The sequence below is a fragment of the Syngnathus scovelli genome, chromosome 11 (assembly GCF_024217435.2).
Source record: "Syngnathus scovelli strain Florida chromosome 11, RoL_Ssco_1.2, whole genome shotgun sequence".
NCBI classification, from domain to species: Eukaryota; Metazoa; Chordata; class Actinopteri; order Syngnathiformes; family Syngnathidae; genus Syngnathus; species Syngnathus scovelli.
The window spans coordinates 11711610-11732454 of NC_090857.1; the positions used below are offsets into that span (position 1 = coordinate 11711610).

A 20845-nucleotide genomic window follows, 5' to 3' on the forward strand; every position below is an offset into this window, starting at 1 on the left:
AAGCTTTGTGGCGGCCAACGGGGCACCCCACAGAGCATGGGGGAAGTTCACGTTGGTGAAAGTTCACAAAGTTTAACATTTTAACTTCAATCTGGCTAATGAAAATGAAAATACAACATACAATACAATTCCCTCAGAGAGCCTGAACTGTCAGAAAGAAATTGACCAACGATATTGAACATATCGCGGCTTATAATGGTGGCCACTTGATTTAACACAAATGCCAGTAGAGGAAACGTTTTCTCCAAAAACTGCTGAAAAAATATTTTTCTGTTGAAACTGTTGGACTTGAAAGAATATTGAACATTCTGAAATTTTGCTCAAAATGACTAGTTTTAAAAGACATTTTCTTCCAAATTTCAAATTGTAAAATTCGAATAGTTTCAGTTAAATTTGGCTTGATATTTTTTTTCTTACTTTAAAGTGCATTTATGACGCAATTTAAGCAGAAATTGACTCAATCTGCTCCAGAATGAAAATAGTTTAACATTTGGAATGACACTGAATCTATGAGTGGAAACACGTTTGAATCCAAAGACATTTCTGGATCCCTAGTCCACAAATATACCATACTGTCTAACCTCTTATTATTATAACAAAATACAGCATGTGGCAAGACTCACCCCTGAGGATGGCAGTCTCTTGGCGTTGGGGTTGGGGCGCATGGGCAGGGAACTGTAGAGCCTCACGCCTCGATCTGCACCGCTGTATCTGCTCTGAGAAAACAAAACAACAAGTTTTTAGTATCCCTTTTCATCAGTCAAGAATAAAGGTTACCAATAATGGTAGCTCATCATATGTGACCAAACCCAGAAAACAGTTTACTGGGACTTCCTGTGGATAGTAGGCTGCGATAACTAACCTACGACAAGATTTGGTTTGAAGCCCAACTCGCTAAAATAAAATACAATTTTATCATTTATTGACACAAATGTGAGATATGTAAACACGAGCAAAGAGCAAACGTGAGCTAGATACACTCACAGTGTCACCGAGTAGGGACCCGAAATCTTGCTGCGTGCACGGAAGTCAGGCGACTGACTGTAAACACAACAGAATACATTCATTTGAAAAGAGCTGCATGCTTCATTTCCCACTCAAGCAGCTTGCTTGTTCTTGATTAATGCAATCCTAAACCTATCGTAATGTGGACCGCAAACAGTTTCACGACGAAAACATTGTATGTTTAAAAAAAAAAAAAAACAGCGACACATACCTGCATTCAAATTGACAATACGGGTCTACACACAAGCATAAGCAGCCTCACTCGCTGTATATATTATATGTGCTATAAACAGATTGTGTTTATGGGCCTGCTGTGAATGCATAGTGATTACCATGCAATTACCGTGCAGCAAAACCCACAAGCAATGTATGCCAAAGCTTATTTCCCATACCATGTATGGAAGATAATGGGCCACGGGATAAAAGCAAAAGCATGCTATATGCAGTAACCTATTAGCAGTGTTGGAATAATGTGCATATTAACAGGATGCTGAGCTAATGGAGCTTAGTTGTGGCATACTACGAGTGGACTTAATGAAAGGTCATGATTTCTATGCATGTTTGGCATACCACGTTGTTAGGGTGTAGGCTCGGCGTTAACCTTGAATTTTCTTTACCAAGTGTTTGTAATTAACTTTTCCCGGTGGCGAGGTTGATGATTTATGAATACATGGATTTTGTTCTAAATTCTGGTCATAACTTAATAAATAAATTTTTATTGTAATGCTGCATATAAACATCATTTTTCCAACCATCTAGTAAGCAGTGCAACATTTTGACTATTCCAACAATGGCTCTGTAAAGCCGCTAGGCACAGCTGAGGGGATATAGTTACCTGTAACGTTAGCCGTTTCACGTTATAGTACACGGCGCGCAGATGTGGTGTGCTTAATGCAACACATGTGTTTTCTTAAGGCAACATTCTTCCCGGCTTAACTAAAAAAAAAAAAAATAATACATCACACCGCATTGATGAGAGGAATGTGTTGCCCCAGACGAGGGGAAATCCCATCACTCAGCGATTGTATACATGCTGTATACATGCTGTATACATTTTGTAGACCGCTCTGTATGTACAGTATGCACTTAGCAATGCATGACCAACGAATGACATTAATGCAAATATTGATGAAAATAAATCACATTACCCTACAGAATATCACAGCAGTGGTTAAGAAAATGTGAAGGCATTTCCTTTAAAATTTGAACTGTTCTTAAAGACCAGTTTAGAAAAATGCAACCTGCATGCAGTTTTATCCTGGAGCAAAAATGTCATAAAAAAAATTAAATGTTCTATAAATATGTACAACAAGCAAGCACTTATAAACTGTAATACACTTACTGGGCGGACACTTGCACGACACTTATGTCGAGGAGTGTCAGTGCTTGAATGTAACCAGATGTTATGATGTCATATGAGAAAATATATGACAAACAGAGGATGTTGTGCAGTTGCTATAGAACAGATTGAGGTTCCCATCATATATGTCGTAAAAACATGCAGGACGGTGGCTATAGAATGCCATTGTGTTACAGATGGTGATGACACATGTACGTCCTGCAATACATGTAATATAATTAGCAATTACCCACGATTACATAAAAAAATATATGCAGGTGTATTAGAATATATTTTTTGCATATTATTGAAGTTAGTAGTGTTTTTTTTTTAAATAAATTGACATTGAAAATCCAAGGATTCTAGTCTCTTTAAATATACAACATTTTAGTTTGCTTGCCTGGGGGCCATTTGGGCCAGTGACCCACATAATCCAGCAGATGGAGCTGTGATTAAAAAAAACAACAACAGGTGTTACAGGTGAAAACTCGCTTTGTTATGTGCTTCACAGCGACCGTCTAGACTGGAGTGAAACCACAACAAACTCACTTTAGGCCTCAGCAAAGGATGACCCTCAAAGGAATGACACGACATTTTACTTATTGCCCAAGTCTCTCCCACACAGTCTGAAGAAAAGAAGATGGACTTTTCTTTTTCACTCAAAAACCGCTCGTGTGTTTTTCACGAGGCGGTTTGCCGACAACAACGTCGTTACAACAACGTCGTTACAACATCGTCGTTACAACAACGTGACAACCGCCCAGCGTGGCAAAAACAAAATCTCGGCCACCGGCTGGCTGGCGGCGTTGAAAGACAACAGATGGCTGCCAGAAGATTTGGACGTTTCTTCTTCTTTTTAACTACCTGCAGCATCTGGAGAGAATGAATCTTGGAGAAAAATACTTGAATAGGAAATCCTGTGACTGCAATGTTATCTGGTTTCCTTGAACACATCGCGCACCATCTGCGTGGCGTCATACGGCTCTTTAGCATGACGGAAAGAGAAGGGGGCGAAATGACATTCTGAAAGTATTTGCTTAGCACCTGAGAAGCAACAACAAATGACAAATAAACCCTTATCACAAATTACAACAAAAATATTGTTCAATAAATTTTCAAGCAACGGTGGGCACACATTTTGATTGCAGTAATCGTGGAAACAATTATCTAAATTTTGTTCTTGGGTTAGGGCAGGTGACTGTGATGGAAGTGATGATAACAATGTAGGAGGAAGCCACGAAGTGGAGGAGGAAGAGCTGATGTGCTGACGACAGCTACTTGATTTGGTTTCACAGAGAACTGTTACGCCACTTTGAATTAAAGAGTCCAATTGTGAGATTTGACGGCAGCCGCTGAGCTCAGCTGAATCCTCTCGGCTATATCTGTGTGTGCGTCCTCTTCGTGGCATGCCTACATATGCTCTAATACTGCAGAGAATGTGATTGCAGAGGTAAAATGAAAACAACAACAAAAAAAAAAAAAAGAAAAATTATGTGTGCAACAAAGTGTTATGATGGATTTTTCTTTCTCCAATAAAAAAGTAGTTAGGATCACTAGGGAAAAAAATTAACGTTTATGAGAAGTTGTATTTTCATGATTTAAAAAAAAAAAAAAAAAAGAAATCGATATATTTTTCTGGTTAAAGCAATTTTTATGTCAAAATCAAATTACTTTATTGTAAAAAAACTACAGTAACTTTTATTTCAAGTTTGTTCTTGTAATACTGCATTTTGTCATATATTTTCATATATTATAAAAATACCACTTTATTCCTGTAATATTGCTACTTACTCTGAAATAATAATTGCCTTTTTTCTTTATAAATTTTACGAAAAAACGTTTTCTATTAAAAAATTAGACACTCATAGTATCTAGAAAAAATAGATGTTTTGATTATAAAATAACACTTTAATACATATACAAATTCTTCTTTATCTTGGGTTTTAGCCTAATAATCATTTATAATGATTAACGACATCCCTTAATGACAGTGAAACAGCTTTCGTAAAATAACAACTCATCTGCAAAGTTTCCGGATGATTTTTCAGAGCAAGACTGCGATTTGTGTAAAATCTGACAAGATGGCTGAAATAGCTATTTCCTAAAAGAGCACTTGTGCTTTTCTTCTAACCATTTACATCGCTCTTTCTTACTGTTCTACCATGTTTCTCCCCATCTTGAGTACCTCGCTGTAATTAGACTCACCCTCCTCCGCATATGACCAATTGAAATTTAATTGCCTATCATTTGCATAATGATACCTCAACGACAGATGATGAAATGTAGCAATCACTTAAGAGAGTGACCAAGGCTTCGGTAGGCGGTGAGTGCTCATTGGTGGAAATGAGATCGTGCCACAAAAAAGTGAGCATTAAATGGTCTCACACTGACTTTTGTTCCTAGTCTAACATTACCAAATAGCCACTTACTAACAATGACATCTGTGGGACACTATTATTTGAACTTGCAGCTTAATGCTGGTGTGTTATACGTTTTTTTTTTTATTAGAGCAAAAAGTTTCCTTTCAACATCAATGGTGACCCTCTATTTGCACTTATTTTTAAGGTCATGGAATTTACGTCGAGAGAACGATTTGTCAGTTCCAAAACTTCCTGTGAAAATGGTGACTTACTACATGTTTGAAACTAATCTCACGTTTCTGTTCAAAAAGTGCTTCAAGTCATTCTCATTCAAACCTCAGGAAGTGGGAGGTTGTCTGCTTTGAGAATCTGTTACGAGAGAGCGGCCTAGAACCATGTGCCATGATTCCGAGTATCATTTTTTAATGTTGCTGTGGTACAGGTCTTCATATCCTCGTACACTGTGTTCACACCATCCAATTCTGTTCTACATTGCTTCACCTCATTCCTCCTCAACAGGAGATGCTTGGTCTTTTAAAACAACAAAGTCACAGATACTAGAACACAGAATGTGAGGTTGGTGACCGCAAGTGGTCAAAATACCTGCACCTCATATGCATAATGTTCATAAATGATCAGCTGTTCGCTTTGCAAAATATAAAATGCCTGCAGATGAAATGGGCGACTTTCAAATCCTGCTGATTCACATTCAAGAACGCATAAGAAAATAAAATAGTGTGACCAACTCACGCAAAAGGATGATTTATTTGAATGCACAGGCACATCCAATAAAACATGTCAACTCGTAAGCTCCTCTAAACACACCAAAAAGTTTTTTAAACATGTTAAAGTTGTATTTTGAAGAGAAACAATTGAATAGGTTTTAGTGTCTGAAGTAGTTCAAGTGGAAGCAAAAGGTTAAGTACAGCTGTAAATCTTCACAAGTACCTCCTGGATTCAAAATAAAACCACCCTAAAGGAATTTCACAATATGGCCAGCATGGAACCAACCATTCACACATTTACAGTCTTCATTGAACTTAACACGCATGTTTTTGGGATGTGGAAAGATGTCGGAAGCATTGGGAGATCAAGCAAAATCTCTCCATTCAGAACCTCTCCACTGAGGGCGGACATGCTAAACACTGATGCTGCCCCCAAATGAAACTAGATTAAAACTAGTTTCAGTGTGACAGCGGGACGGGTGAAGTATCTAAACCCAACTTGCTAATGGAGCTCCTTTGGTCCTAGTTACTGGACCCAAAAACATACATCAAATGTACTTCTCAAAGCACCAAAAATCAGTGTATCCAATCCCTCAATCTGGTCTTCCTCTGTCAACGTCTACAAGCATTGCGAGCAATCACATGTGGCATGTAGCAGTCAGCCGTCCCAGACAGGAGGGAGTTAAGTCCCTTATCTCTGCTCCCCAGAAGAAATTCCGACTTGAGGCCTCGCTCTGCTGGTTTCCTGCCTTCTTGCCCAATGCCCTATTTATACTCATCGGGGCTCTAGAATACCACGGGCAGCTTTTTCCCTTGTCACCACCATGTTTCCTGCTATTCTCCCGCTGATATTTCTCCCCTGGCTGGGGTCGGTACCCCTCTCTGCAGGTCATAACCTTTCTGCTAGGGGTTGGGGGATGGGGTCATAACCAAATGTGACCAGAGGATAACGGGTGCAGTCGGGCTGTCTGTCAGTATGGTAAAGTTAATTTTTAATCAAGGCCATTAGTTAGGTCTGAGGTTACCAACCACTTGCAATCAGTAATAACAAAACAGGTTCTTGCGCCACCTTTTTCATGGCAAATCTTAAAAAAAATAAAAAAATAAAAAAATTGTACCTGATTATGATTTGGCTTCTTTTGAGTAACGCCCATAAATATCTCCTGGAATTAATCCAAAATCATTCTTCAAACTAAAATGGCAGGCTTTCCATCAATATCTTGTTGATTGGTGAAAGTGATGTCAGGAATCTTTCCAAGGCTTCTAATGACTGAGTTTTACAAACATCTCATGTTCCAGATTCTCTATAATAGATTATTCACCAAGGTACAAAACTGGTGGACTTTTGGGCAAGTCGGGGCCCCCAAAACACAACAATTCCAAGAGGATGTTTGTCCAATCGCCCAAGTTTTATTTGAAAGCACTTGTCCAAACAATTCCTCCTAGATTCCTAAAACAAACCATCTGGCACGTCAGGTTACATTCATAACCCAATCGTGCAATACATCTCTGCCCTGAGGACAGACCAAATACTATTTCAGTCGTCACCTTAGTGCAGAATGAGACGGGTCTGATAAACTATCAGCGCTTCACTGTTTCACATCAAGAGGGTGGTCTTCTGACATGTTTTCCATCACACTCCAAGCGTTACATAATTGGCCTGATCGACAAGGTGAACACATTGACTGTGTGAAGCCCAGTGAGTAACACTTAGAGACACGACACCGTGACTCGCCATCACATTTGTGGATGCTCCGAAAAGTAGATGCCGCTCGGGAACACTGATGGCACAGCGCAGCCTTTGTCGCCAAGGTCTAATCACTCCCCGACACTGTTGACGGAATACAAACCTTCGACTTGCAGTCAGGGCAGCAATGTAGGGTCTCACTCATTCTATAATACTGATTATTGGATTCTGATCATTTCAGTCTGAATAGTTTACACGTGCGGATCTCATTTCTGAATCCAAGGTTCATCATTAATGAGAATTCGCTGGTGCAAAAGGCAGAGTAAAGAAAAATAGTGAAAAATCAATTGAAGGCACTTAAATGTGCTTCGGTGTTGGTTAAACATTGACTCCTAACCTCAGTCAAGCATTAGAAAATCTTGCCATGCCTTAATGAGAAAAGAATTAACTCTAAGCCATGTGCTTTTGAGTTTATATTTTTCTTTTTTTAGTTCAGATGCTCAGTATTGCAAGGGCCACATCATGGCACATTATTTTATAACAGCTTAAATGCACATTACTGAAGAAAAAAAACAAAACAACAGATTAATTAATCAATTAATTTTGACATCTCTAATTGGCATCAAGGCCAATCAGAGTGCAGAGTTCGGGTTATTCCCATAGATATGCTGCAGTGGCGAACACGCATACTGATTTGTAAGACCTTAACCAAAACACTGTTATGGACCATCTGCATAGCATAAGCTAGGCTAACTGTAAGCTAATATTACACATCTAAAATGTCCCTTTTGAAACACTGTCATCATCAAATACAGAAAGAATGCAAATCACTGCATTCATGTGACATCTTATGATTCACTCCAATTACATTTTTTTTGCAAATCAAGCAACTACAATGTACGTACATGCTAGATCAATGCAAATCCCTGGCAGAGGCTAAAAAGTACAGTACATAAAGAAATATCGCATGCTGGTCATCTCGCCGCTGCTTTGCGATATATGCAACTCAGCAGAAGAGTTCTTCAAAAAGATCAGGCGATCAAGAGAGGAAAGTTCTCTCTCATTATTTTAATGAGAATTACTTTTGCGCTACAATCATTTCCAGCTAGGGAGGTTCAACTCAGGCCAAGTATACTTGTGTGCAGAATTCCACCGCATCTGAGAAAACTGAATTTTAGCAAAGGAGATCCGTCCAACCAGGCTGCCGTCTTGCTCTTTACATAAACAAATTCGTAATGAGTCCAAACAGAGCCAAAGAAAGCACCAAGAAAGCAATTAATTGGGAGAAAGAGAACCGTTGAGGAAAGGAAACAATTCATTAGTCACAGTAATGTCAAATAAAGCTGGCTATAAGACTAAATTTATAATAAAAACAAGTTACAATATTTTCCCCCTTAATTAGCTGAGAAGAAAAAGCACGTAAAACAAAAAATACCTCAAATATGGAGGAAGGAAATTGGTCTGAATATCATAATAACTGAATGCAGTTTTTAAACTTTAGTGTACTTTTATACAACAGTTCTTGTAAAGAAAAAAAATTCTATAATGTGTATTTTTGTGCTGCGCCACTCTTCAGTTCCCAGTACAGATTGTGAAATGCAAAACTGAATTCTTTCTATCATAGGCTCATTAATCATTATCATTCAAGTGTGTTTATTTTACCTATAATTTGTTGAATGTGTCTTAATGAATTGTGACAATAAATTTAAATTACAAATTAACATGAACCCGTGACCATCACTCGTGTGTGAAACATTAAAATCTCATAACAAACAGGAAACCTTAATAGTCATTTATTGCTAAACAATCTTAATTACGCTTCCTGCAAAGATTGAATAATCCGTCCTCATTTAGTTTCCCATGTAATTGAATGAGCCGCCAAAAGAAGAAACAACAAAATGGCGAGCGACGACGGGGAAGAATTAGCATTTTTAATTACACGACATGCGTTTTAATAAAGCCATAAATCTGCCGCAGCTGGAACATCAGAGGTTGTTGTCACAGTCACTTAGTCGCACGCTGGCAACTAACGCTGGCTGACGAGAAGGATGAAGAGGAAGAGGAGGGAGAATCCCAGCGAGCGACACGAGGAATAAGTCAAAATTCCGAGCAGGCACATTACGAATGCACCGACAACAGTAATTACGTTTCAATTGGTTGTGCTTGGCGCTCAGTACGTAGTCCTATGTTGGCTTTTGCAATTTTTAGAAAACTTTTATCACATCAGGGTTTTGATTGACATTGAATTGAGGAACGGCCTTGTAGCGAGTATGCCAAACCAGTAATTGGCCATGTCATGCTGTAATTGGCATCAAAATAACGGCAAGGGTGTTTATGGTCTTCGTTTTTTTCCCCTTCATTTTATCTTGCCACAATCTCTCAATTTGTAGCTGCTTTTGTGTAAATATGACTATATATACATAAAAGAATGGTGTATACCGATGAGGATATGTAAGTGTTTCCCTGAACACACACCACCATTTTTAAAATCACCAATACACATTTCTCATCTTGTAATTATTTTGCCCGTGAAGCGATAAAGCAGCTGGTGTGAAATCTGCTGCTCATTTTCGGCGGATGTGTGTGAAAACATTCTCTGCGAAATGTTTGATGTGCAAACTGCCGGCTCTGATTTCACTGCTGTCGACTGTTTTGAGAACATTTGAAAGCATTTTCTCGTCATGCATATCTTTAAACTCTGTGCAAATTTATACACTCAACAACAGGATTTTCATAAAATTATTACTGCAAAACGTTTTTTTGCTCAGCAGGTCAGCCAACGGTACAGAAGCCAATTGAGCCCGGGAAAAAAAAAAAATGCGGTAAATCTTCAAAAGCGTCATAGCTTTGAAATGTCAAACGGGGAAACCACAACACAGGAGTCACCTCAAAACTAATTTTAAGTTCCACCATATTAGCAGCGTGGTAGGCTAGTGGTTAACAAATATGCTTCACAGTCAAGAGGTAGGTGCATTGTCAAATTCTACAAACATGGATATCAGGATCATTTTGGACCATAAATTGTAAATGTGTCCTGTCAAAATACAAACAAGATGGATTGATGGCATGCACACCACATTAAAAATATTTCCCAAGCAGCCTGCAGGTATAGTGCAGCCCAGCCAAACAAATGATTGGCAGGCAGCTGAACAGATTGAGCAACATTTCAAATGGGCGCAGTCTTCACAACAGCTTTTAACAACCATCACTCTACAGAAACAAACCCAAAGAGCCAAGGGGCGGAGCCAGGCTGTGCAAATGAGCCACTTTGGCCAATTTGCAACTCCATCAGCACTTCCTGTGAAGTCCATTAAAAGAATATTAGGTAATGCATACCTAAAAAGAATTAACTCATGCCAATTAAAAAAAAAAAATCTGCTGATTAGCCACAACTGAATCTCATCACAGTCCAAAAAACATGCAAGTACTTCATTGGATGCGTGTGATATGCCTCAGAATGTGCTTTTGCGTCTCAAAGAGATAACTTTCGAAAGTCACGTGTCAAGATGGAAGTTTGGAGAGAATCACACGGCTACTCTGTAAAAAAACACAATGCAGCTCTGCCTCTGCCTAGCAGATGTTATGGCCATCAATATTCCTATTCAGCATCACACTTCTTGAATTGTTTAGAACAGATGTGGTCTGTAATTTAAATGTAATTTACAAGCGAGTAAAGAAATAAAATAAAACAAAGGAAAATATATGACTTCTGAGAACATTTCACACAGTGAATTTAAAAAGTCTACACACCCTTAATTCAAAAGTCAGTTTTTTTGTGAATAAAAAAATGAGACCTCAATTTCAAAACATTTGTCTAAATAACTAACTTATATCTTGTACAACTCATAAAAAAAAAATGGCGCCACTGTATGCAGCATTTGAACAATGACCCTTCTGTTTATATACGTCCACGCGCGAGGCTCACACGGCCACACGCCTGTGCAAGCTGCGTGTCAATGCCTTGCTATGTTTGCACAGTGAGGACATGGAACACATCGCAACGTTAGTTATCACGATAGACACAAAGCCTTTTTTGTGCCTCCGTGATCAATACAGGAAATGGAGGTGACTTTGAACGCAGCTCCGGCACTGCTACGCATTTGTGAAAGCAAACATTCATCTGGAGGAATCTTTATGGATCTTTCCATCTGGAAACATATGGTCAGCATTCAGTTGATACAATATTACCAGTAGAGTATGTGATTAGAGGCTATTTCTCTTGTAATACTATTGTTTGGGTTTATTGGTATAGAGAATGTACTTCTCTCTCATTTGGCCAGGTCACACTTGTATTGACTGTATTGTCAAATAAAATAATAATAATAAACAATATGGGAAAACCAACATCAAATAGTTATACATCAATTATGTCCTATGCAGTTGGTTTCATTAAATACTCAGGTAAACCTAAGCCAATTTACTTGTGCCTCTCTTGGCCTGGGGAAGTAAAATTCCGTAACCTGAAAATGTTTAAATGCAAAGACTAATCGGACTAAAACAAGTTAATTTATCAATTTATTTTTTTTCTGTTCATTACCTTGTCTCTATCTGCTGGCCACCATCTAGGCATTAAAAAGGTAAATATTGTGAGGAAAAAAATTCCCAAAATATTAAAATACAAAATTTATCTTCAATTGTTATGCAGCAATACAATCATGTGAACACATTTTAAGACAAGAAAAGAACCAAAAGCTCTTGCCCTTTGAAAGTGACCCTCCAAAAAACTTGTCAATGAAAACTCCAAAACATCTTCATTTGCCCTCTCCTGATGCTATGATCACGAGTCACGGGGACTCGGTGGCTCGGAGACTATCAGCACGCAACAAATGGAATTCCTCGAGAGCCGGCCAGCAAATCCATGACGAAAAACCTTGTGAACAAAGCCCCAAAATGCCCCGAGTGGTGCCGTGGGTAGATTGAGGCAGGCGGTAAGGGGCCCTGGGGGAGACAGAGAGAGAGGGCTGCGGCTTTGGGATGATATACACTCACACACATAAAAGCACACACAACCACACACACACACACAACCACTCAAAAGCAGACACAAAAAAGTACCAGCTCATTTATTGACAACAATGTGTTATCCATTAACACGGTGAGTTTCAGTCGCACAATAACACAAAGCTTGTTCATTTACATGACTCATGTGCAGACAACTTGAGTGAGTGAGTGAGTGAGTGAGTGAGTGAGTGAGTGAGTGAGTGAGTGAGTGAGTGAGTGAGTGAGTGAGTGAGTGAGTGAGTGAGTGAGTGAGTGAGTGAGTGAGTGAGTGAGTGAGTGAGTGAGTGAGTGAGTGAGTGAGTGAGTGAGTGAGTGAGTTTAATGGATGTGAAGCAGTCATTTTGACTTTTGTTTGCACAGGACATGCCTGAGGACGCTAAGACAACCGTCGGCGTTTGCCCAGGCTTGCGATCTTTGCGCCTGATACACCAGTTGGGCGCATTCTTTGTCTTTCAAAATTGTTTTTGTCACCACTTTTTTATACATAATGTAAAATCTGTCGGTCAGATCTAATGTAACAGAGCATGCTGCTAGCATTTTTTTTTGACTGCGTGGATTATTTTTTTGTTTTTCCTCTCACTAGTATGCAAATTAATGATTTGCATGACGGTAATCAAATGGGAACTTTTGGCTCCGCCTGTGCCAGTGCATCATCAAGTATACAATGAACTTTGGACTATAAATTATTTCTATTTGTTTCTTATGTGCAAGGTGGTAGTTATCATAATGACTTCGCCACTTTACAGCAAGGAAGTCTAGCACTGGTCCTTGAGGGCTGCTGTCAAGCGTGCTTTAGATGTATCCCTCCTCGGACTCACTCGATTCAAATGTTCAGACTAAACGCAAGCTCAGAAAAAGCCTGATTATGACCCTGATCATTTGAGGTAGACATAAAAAATGCAGGACGGACGGAAGCCCTCGAGGACCGTGTTTGGAGATCTGCGTTTTACAGTAACACGTTCTTGGACACACCTACTACAGATCAAAACATGCAATGACCTTTTTTCCCCAACTTTGACATAATTTCTTAGCAAAAGGATTTCTGGTTCATACTTGTTGTGTTTATCATTAGTTCACCTTAATTACATGTGAAAGTATTGGCAAGCAGATATTGCAGCCGAGTCGTTCTGGTCCCAGGAAGGAACCGCATTCCTAATTTGCTAGAAAAAAAGGGGTTGGCAAAGCCTGCTTTAAACATTATAATAAACTCTCCTGACCTATAAGCCAGCCAAATGTCAACAATAACTTCTGCGGTCCGCCATCCTGCACTAGCCATTAAGTTACTGAACACAAATTGAGAGCACTTTGAATACATTGTCATTATAAACGTATATAGTGGCTTGCTTCTTCTACGTATAGCCACGCAGCACTTATCTCCAGTGGAGCATGCACACACTGTACTTCTCCTGTTTGTTTTTCATTGCTAAGTGAAAGGCATCACTCAGCGTTTCCCGCAGGTCGGGTTCGAACCACACCAAAGGCAGCAGAATAATAAACGTCTGTCTTTCAAGACCTTATCGAGGCTGGAACACATCTGGTTTTTCGTTTTTTGTTTCTTTTGGTTTCCACGTCGCTGAACGACATTATACACTGTGCCCATACTCCCGGAACCAATCAAGAATATACTGTAAGAGACTACCCTGGTATCGTGGACGCCAACGATGAAAGACTGTACCATTTGAGCATCAATGGGGTCAGAGATGGTAATTAGGGTTAATGTGATTTAATGAGGGCCACCGGTCGGGGCCAGCCAGGCCGGGCTTCCACTCGCAATCAGCGTCAAAACTGTAATTACCCCGACGTCTTTGGATGTGATGTGATGTGGCCGTGTCCCTTTTGCATGCAGCAGTTGGTGGCGTGAGCCTGCGAGCTTTCCAATGACAGAGGTGGCAGAAGATATACCAAAGCAACAATGGAACACTACAAAGTTGATGGTACAGTGGCGCTTGTTGTGGTCAGGACAAGTCTTTTTGTTAACCACAAACTCAGGATATGCTCAACTTTCTCCTAGTGTTAATGTGCGACTACTTAACTGCAAGACAGCAGGAGCCTGCAGTGCTACGTAGCTTGTCCACATGACCTTTTCACAAGATTTCTTGGACTATAACGGAAAAGCAGGCCTGATTGCTCGAGAGCTTAACAAATACTAAACACTATAATCAACGTGTCGTTATACGCCTCCGCAAAGGCACCACATTGTCATTTCCGCATCCCATCCACGCATGGGTTAACATTCAGCCAGTAGAGCCGGTACTGGCCAGTCAGCAGAATGTTATGAATGGGCACAATGTGAAAACCCCAAAAACGTCTGTGTCCAAGGCTGCCGGCGGAAGAATGCTCGACTCCGTGTAATTAACTTCTTCATCTGTGAGAACACGACGAGGAACCGCTGGGAATTTTCTGTTTCTGTTGTAGTTATGTTTGAACTCCAAACATAACATGAACACACATTCGACGAGCAGATATAGACTGGCTTGGGCCGTAATCTCAAGTAAGGCATGACTAATGCGGTGATACAGAGACTGCTGGGTACAGAGATATAAAACAATGATGCTGTATGTTACAATTGCAACCTTAAATAGTGACAAGTGATTCCTTATTCAAATTTTTTAAAATAATTTGAACTATATTTGTTGATTTTGAGACGTGCATTCCTGACGATGTGCATTACTTTCACTAACAAAATGGCTACAACCAAAAAGGCACATTCTGTGAACATTGCACTTTGCTCGCACTGTTTAGCAACTTTTCCCTCAAGCGACTACCGCCCGCCCCTCACACACACACACAAAAAGGTGACAAGCCCACTTAATTCCTCCAAAGAAAGAGAGTAACCAGTTATACTATAAATACTTTTGCATATGACAAGAGGTGAGCAATCACGCAGTCAATGCACTAAACATTGCCCAAAATTGATGCCCATGTACACCATTTTTTAAATTAGCAACTACGTCTTACTATTTCAAGACAGGGAACACAAATGACGCAGCAACACATGCAGGAAGACAATGTAAATCTAAGTGAATGTAGTCATATATTCTTTATCCTGTGCAAAGAACAACAAATATTAGTGCTGTACTGATAAGCTATTCATCTGTCTGTCTTATACTGCCCCCAGGGGGCCAAGGCAGGCACACCAAAATAGAGATCCCCCTCAAATATATATATATGTATATATATATATATATATATATATATATATATATATATATATATATATATATATATATATATAGAGAGAGAGAGAGAGAGAGAGAGAGAGAGAGAGAGAGAGAGAGAGAGAGAGAGAGAGAAAAGGATGGGCTAGATGGAGAGCGTAAGAGAACGAGGGTGCAGTAGCTACAGTAATCTATCCAACTTCACATCGCTGCCGAGTGATTGAGCCTGGGGGAGGAAGTGTGTGTGTGTGTGTGTGTGTGTGTGGGGGGGGGGGGTTATATGCACAAGTCATAATGCATTTGACAAATAGTCAGCCCCACTACTAAAACAGGCATTTTTATAGAGAAAGTGGCCTTCAGCGCTGGCAAACAAGCCTCCCACTTGGGGAGGACGCGCGGGGGCTTCACAAAGATTAGGAAGGATCTCAGGGCCCAATGTAAAGATGACTCACGGTGATTGTGCGAGCAGCGGCGGACAAGTTGGACGCAGCTGGGAGCTTGCAATGCCCTCTGGCTGAAAAAAAAATCTAGCTTTTTGTATAAACGCATAAAATAGTGAGGTCGAGTGAGAGTGAGTGCATATTGATTGAATGCATGGTCAATCAAGAAATCATGTCTTCTTCCATCAAGCACAATGAATAAGCGTCTAATCACATTGGCAGGCGCTCCTTGAGAAAGCAAAGTGTGGGCTTTTCTACATGAATTATGACATGCATAGACATATGGAATGTGAATCATATCTAGCTCACATCCAGGTTGACATAAAATACACACACTTACAGACACAACATTAGGTACACCACTTAAATAGCTAGTATAGGTAGGATTGAACGATTTTGAAAAATAATGTAATTGTCATTTGCTCACTACCCATCTACTATGCTTCCTATTATATTTGAAAAAAAAAACAGTTATTTTAATAATTCCTTGCACTCGATTCCACCTGCCGCAACATCATCCCCTTTCTATAGAGGATCCCCGCTCAACCGAAAGGTCACAACAATCCGGGACGCATGGTTATTCAACAGTTACGCAGTTGTAGGCGCAGTAACAGCTGTTACTTGGAGTAATCTGACACTTCCGTGTACCTGCCTGCCTGCCTGCCCCATAGCGCCAACTATACAACTTGTTATGTAACCATACAATTACAGGAAAAGATATATTGACAGTTGTGTCTTTTTTTTTTTTTTTTTTTTACAGAAAGGGCTGTCTTAAAAATCAGAAGAGCACCATACAGTTTCTTCTTGATCCCTGTGACCCAAACTGAATTTCCCAATGAGGGGCAAGCAATTCATCATCCCTTAGGGTGCTTTAAAATCACCTTTTTCACATACTGTGATTGTCAGTACCACTCAAGAAGGCATCCATATATATAAGTAAATGTTCTCTTTCTGTGAGTCATCGAAGTGCAATAATACATAAAAAAGACACTTTCTATTTGTTGATACAACGACATATACTAGCAAATTCTAATGCGGTATTATATTTATATAAGGCACATATTTAAAAAATCGACACTTTCAAAGTGTCGGTGGAGCAACCAATGTAAAATATGATCAAACTATGAAAAGAAATGTTGATGATTAGACATTCAGGCCCTGTTTGGGGGCTTTTTTTCAAATCAGTTCCATATATGGCCGACAGCCAGCCCACCACCACTAGAAATAGGGACTGCATACGTTTGTGTGCATCAATCAACACAGATGGCAAAATGGGCCAACAAATACCTTAATATGTTATCTTTAAAGCTGATAAAACACTGTCATCGGCGCCCAAACCACTACAGAGCCACATTATTAAACGATAAGCCAAAAATGTAATTTTGTATATTGCAAAATTGACAAAAAGACAAAAAAGTGTAGCTGTAAAACAATAAATAGGGGAGTCAATGCATGTTTACTACTGAAATTGGGTGACACTAAACAAGACGCAATCACATCAAACTGTTCTGCTGCAACAATGGAAATTGCACAGTAGTGCCTTGAGATACACACAACTCAAAACATTTGTTTCTCAAATCATCTTTTACTAAATGAATGTAAAGGCCAATCATAAATTCTAACCTTCCAAAAATGTTGTAATGGGTATTTTAATGGAAATAAAAATGCACTCCATAATATTGTACTTTAGAAAAGCAAACAGTGATGACATAATTGAATAAAATGTGGTGTGCCTGAACATTATGAATCCCATCTATTGCAGGAAGGGGGCAGGGGGGAGAGGGGGGGGGGTGTCCCACCATTCCATCTTCAGCTCATCAGTACTACACTAATATTGCTATCTCTAATAATAAAGAATAAATTTGAGTACTGTCATATTGTCTGTCTACATATTGTTGCTCAACCATTTGTGTTCAAGCCGTTGCTTAATGGTTAAAAGAACTGCAACAGTATCGGGAAATCGGTCGAGTCACAGCTCGTATCTTGAAAAATTCAAATTCATATGTCAAGACACCAATGTACATTTCTAAACGGGTTTTGGGGCTTTGATAGCAATTCCATATATATGACCCCCCCCCCCCCCCCCCCCCCCGAGCTGCCCACCCTGATGTGGGAGTGCATACATTAGTGTCACTCAGTCAAACGGCAAATTATTGCAATTCCAAGTTAGTTAGAAAACAAGCTGTCATGCACTTTATTGTACAGCAAAAACTAGAAATCAGGAAAAAATTAATGCAGCTGGCCGGAAGTGACCCCAAAACTAGAAAAACAAATAAATACTAAAACAGGTGCATGAATGCTTATTTTTATTTGTTTACTTTAAATTCTACAAAACACAAAAGTTATCCGTCCAAAGCAAGCCCTGCGCAGTTGTTTCTCTAGGGGGAAAAAGTGGAGCACTTGTCACGGTTGCGATGGATGCCACGCATAAAGAGATGGAAAGTATAAAGAGAAAGGAGTTGGTTTTTTTACCTTATTGGAGTGGTAATAGTCCAAACTGGAGTCAGGCGCTAACGTGCACGCACCCACGCTGGAGGGGGGAGCCGGATAGAACCTGACGTCCATAACAGGGTCCGCGGGACTGGTAAGAGCGGAGATCCTGTCGAATGTGCACCTCTCTCTCTCTCTCTCTTTCGCTCTCTCTCTCTCGCTCACTCACTTTGCACTCTTTCGATTGGAGAGCGCACCTTCCTACTACACGCGCCTAGCAAACTGCGACCTCGTGTGGCCAAATTGAGATTTTGTCGTCTTAATTGAACCAACCAGAAAGCCAAACCAGAAACCAGATTTAGTACCCATTCATTTAATCGCGCATTATTGGTTGACATTATTTATTTTAGATGTAAAAAAAAAAAAACATTTGAAAAACACTGTTTACTTATTGTTAAATACGATTAACAACAAAAGTAAACTTCCAAAATCATTGATGTTTATCTGTTTACTTTTTCATTGCAAACAGTTTTCTAATCCTTATTTTTGCAATTGAGACATTCCGTGTCCATTTTAGGAACTAAATTTAAGTATCAACTTCCATGTAAGTGCTGCATTGCCCTCCCTACAAAGAGTTAACCAGCATGCTTGACCTCTGGTAACTTCCATGTTACACACACTGCTTCAGTCTTGACCTCTCACACACTAAAACACGCATTGAGCAGTCTCACACACACACGTGTGGACACAACAGGATGTAAGTACAGAACAATGTCCAAGCAGAGCCCCGAGAAGGAAAATAACACGCTTACGGCCAAAATACTTTTCCATGACACGTTTCTTGAGCATCACACGCGTTACACACACCGGGACGCACTTTGGGCTGTAGGCCAGTTGTCCTGATGCTGACCTCACACTTTTCGATCGCTACTTATACATAAAAGGCTACGTCAAAAAGATTTCTGGCCAGTGCTGGGTGTGCCGTTCAAGTGCCAACAATCTCTGTAGTCTAATGTAATGTAAAGTGGAGGAAATAATACAGTAGCACAGGTGCAGATCCATCCAAGTATCGATACGATCGAATCAAAACAATTTTGGAGTAGGTGTTTGGAATAAAGGAATTGAAGAGAATATGTAGATTACTACTACTTTGTACATTGCCACTTAAAACAACAATCTAGTTATGTTTCCATTGACGATAGCATAACACGTTTAAGAACTCAATAAGATTGTTTAATTTTCACAAAATATATTATTTGAGAGGACATGCAATTTTTTTTACCAAAAAGTACTTATACCAACCAAATCCTAACTAATTTGGTAAACACAAAGTGTTGGGTCACCACTGCTATATTCTATTTACACAATAATTGTTGCAGGGTAGAGGAGAAAAAGTACAAAATGTATTCCTGACAAGAATGTTTTGGTCTTAAATTACAGCTGAAGAGTGGTGCAAAAAACACCACAATTATTTCCTGTTAAAGTGTTCTTGGTTTGCATCTATTTTAAGCATTTCTGCTCTCTTGTAACCGGAATGAAAAGTCATTAAAACCCCCTTATAGGTCACTTTCATTTCATGGCAATACCTTTAGCATTTAATTCCACTTTGTCTCTCTAATTTGTCATTGCTTGAAGGTCTGAGTCAAAATAACAAAAATACTCGGTTGAGAATCAAACGAGGGGCTTCAGCAAGTGAAAGTGCTTTTCATTTAGCTCACCAGAGTCTCTTGGAAATGCGAAAGTGAAAAGTTAAAGAGAGCTGAATTGCCTTCTGATTGAGCTTAAACGGATATAAAGAGAAATTCATTGGCAGAGAAAGTCAAAAGCAAAGTCATTTATATAAAAAAGGCAGAAAGCATTTAATGGGCCTCTTTGCTGTCACACTAACTCATGAGCCTTAATGGCAAAAAAGTACATCTTTAGGGGGAACAATTTGATTTTTTTTTTTCATTTAATTCATAATTATGCTCATGACTGACTCATCTCGCTACTGGCTACCATTTCCTCTTTACTTTAACTCTGAATGAAAAAAAAACATTGTTGTTACCGTTGAAATTGTCCAACTAAATATCAATAACTTCTACATGATATTTCTGCTGCATTGAATTTTAACACGAGGAACAACAATTTCATTAGCAAATAAATAAATAAATAAATAAATAAATAAATAAATAAATAAATAAATAAATAAATAAATAAAAGCTCAGACCTGCTTTGTAAAACAATAAGAAATTTGTGTGAATTAGGAACTTATTAAAGTGACATTAAATAATATTTCCAAAGTTCTGCATGGCTGTTACAGATGAGGGGACACACTCATGATATGAGCGAATACCATTGAAACAGTTTATAATGATACATAGTTGTCTCTTGAATGTTTCGAATGACAACTCACAGTCGCAGCATTGATTATATAATGTAAAATGATACTTTTTTTTTGATGAGGTGCAGTGAGCACAGCATGCACAGTAGTGAACCTTTGCCAACCTTTTGGAGGAGCTGACCTCCCATAATGACACTATGTTGCCTCTTGTTCCACTGCACAATGGTCTATTCAAACAAGAACCCCCCACCAACCCCCCACTCCTCCTCCGACCCCATATTCCATGCTGTCAATGAGCTTCTTTGCCACCAACAATGCGCCTGTTTGATTAGATTACGGCCATGCACAAGTGTACCAATAAGATCAGTTATCCCTGA

The 20845-nt window shown here is 39.3% G+C and overlaps 1 protein-coding gene across 5 annotated transcripts in view; it reads right to left on the minus strand.

The window, feature by feature from the left end:
* tox2 (TOX high mobility group box family member 2) overlaps positions 1 to 18347 on the minus strand; it is a 64570-nt gene extending 46223 nt beyond the window's left edge. For 2 of the 5 annotated variants that reach the window (XM_049732825.1, XM_049732821.1), the window contains exons 1-2: positions 18188 to 18347; positions 624 to 716 (exon numbers count right to left, since the gene is read on the minus strand). In XM_049732825.1, coding sequence (XP_049588782.1) covers positions 624 to 716; positions 18188 to 18280 — 186 coding nt within the window. In that variant the 5' untranslated portion in view covers positions 18281 to 18347. Of the gene's footprint in view, positions 1 to 623; positions 717 to 984; positions 1042 to 18187 lie in introns of all 5 variants that reach the window. The other 3 variants (XM_049732822.2, XM_049732823.2, XM_049732824.1) reach the window with 3 other exon arrangements.
* Between the last annotated feature and the right edge of the window lie 2498 nt (positions 18348 to 20845).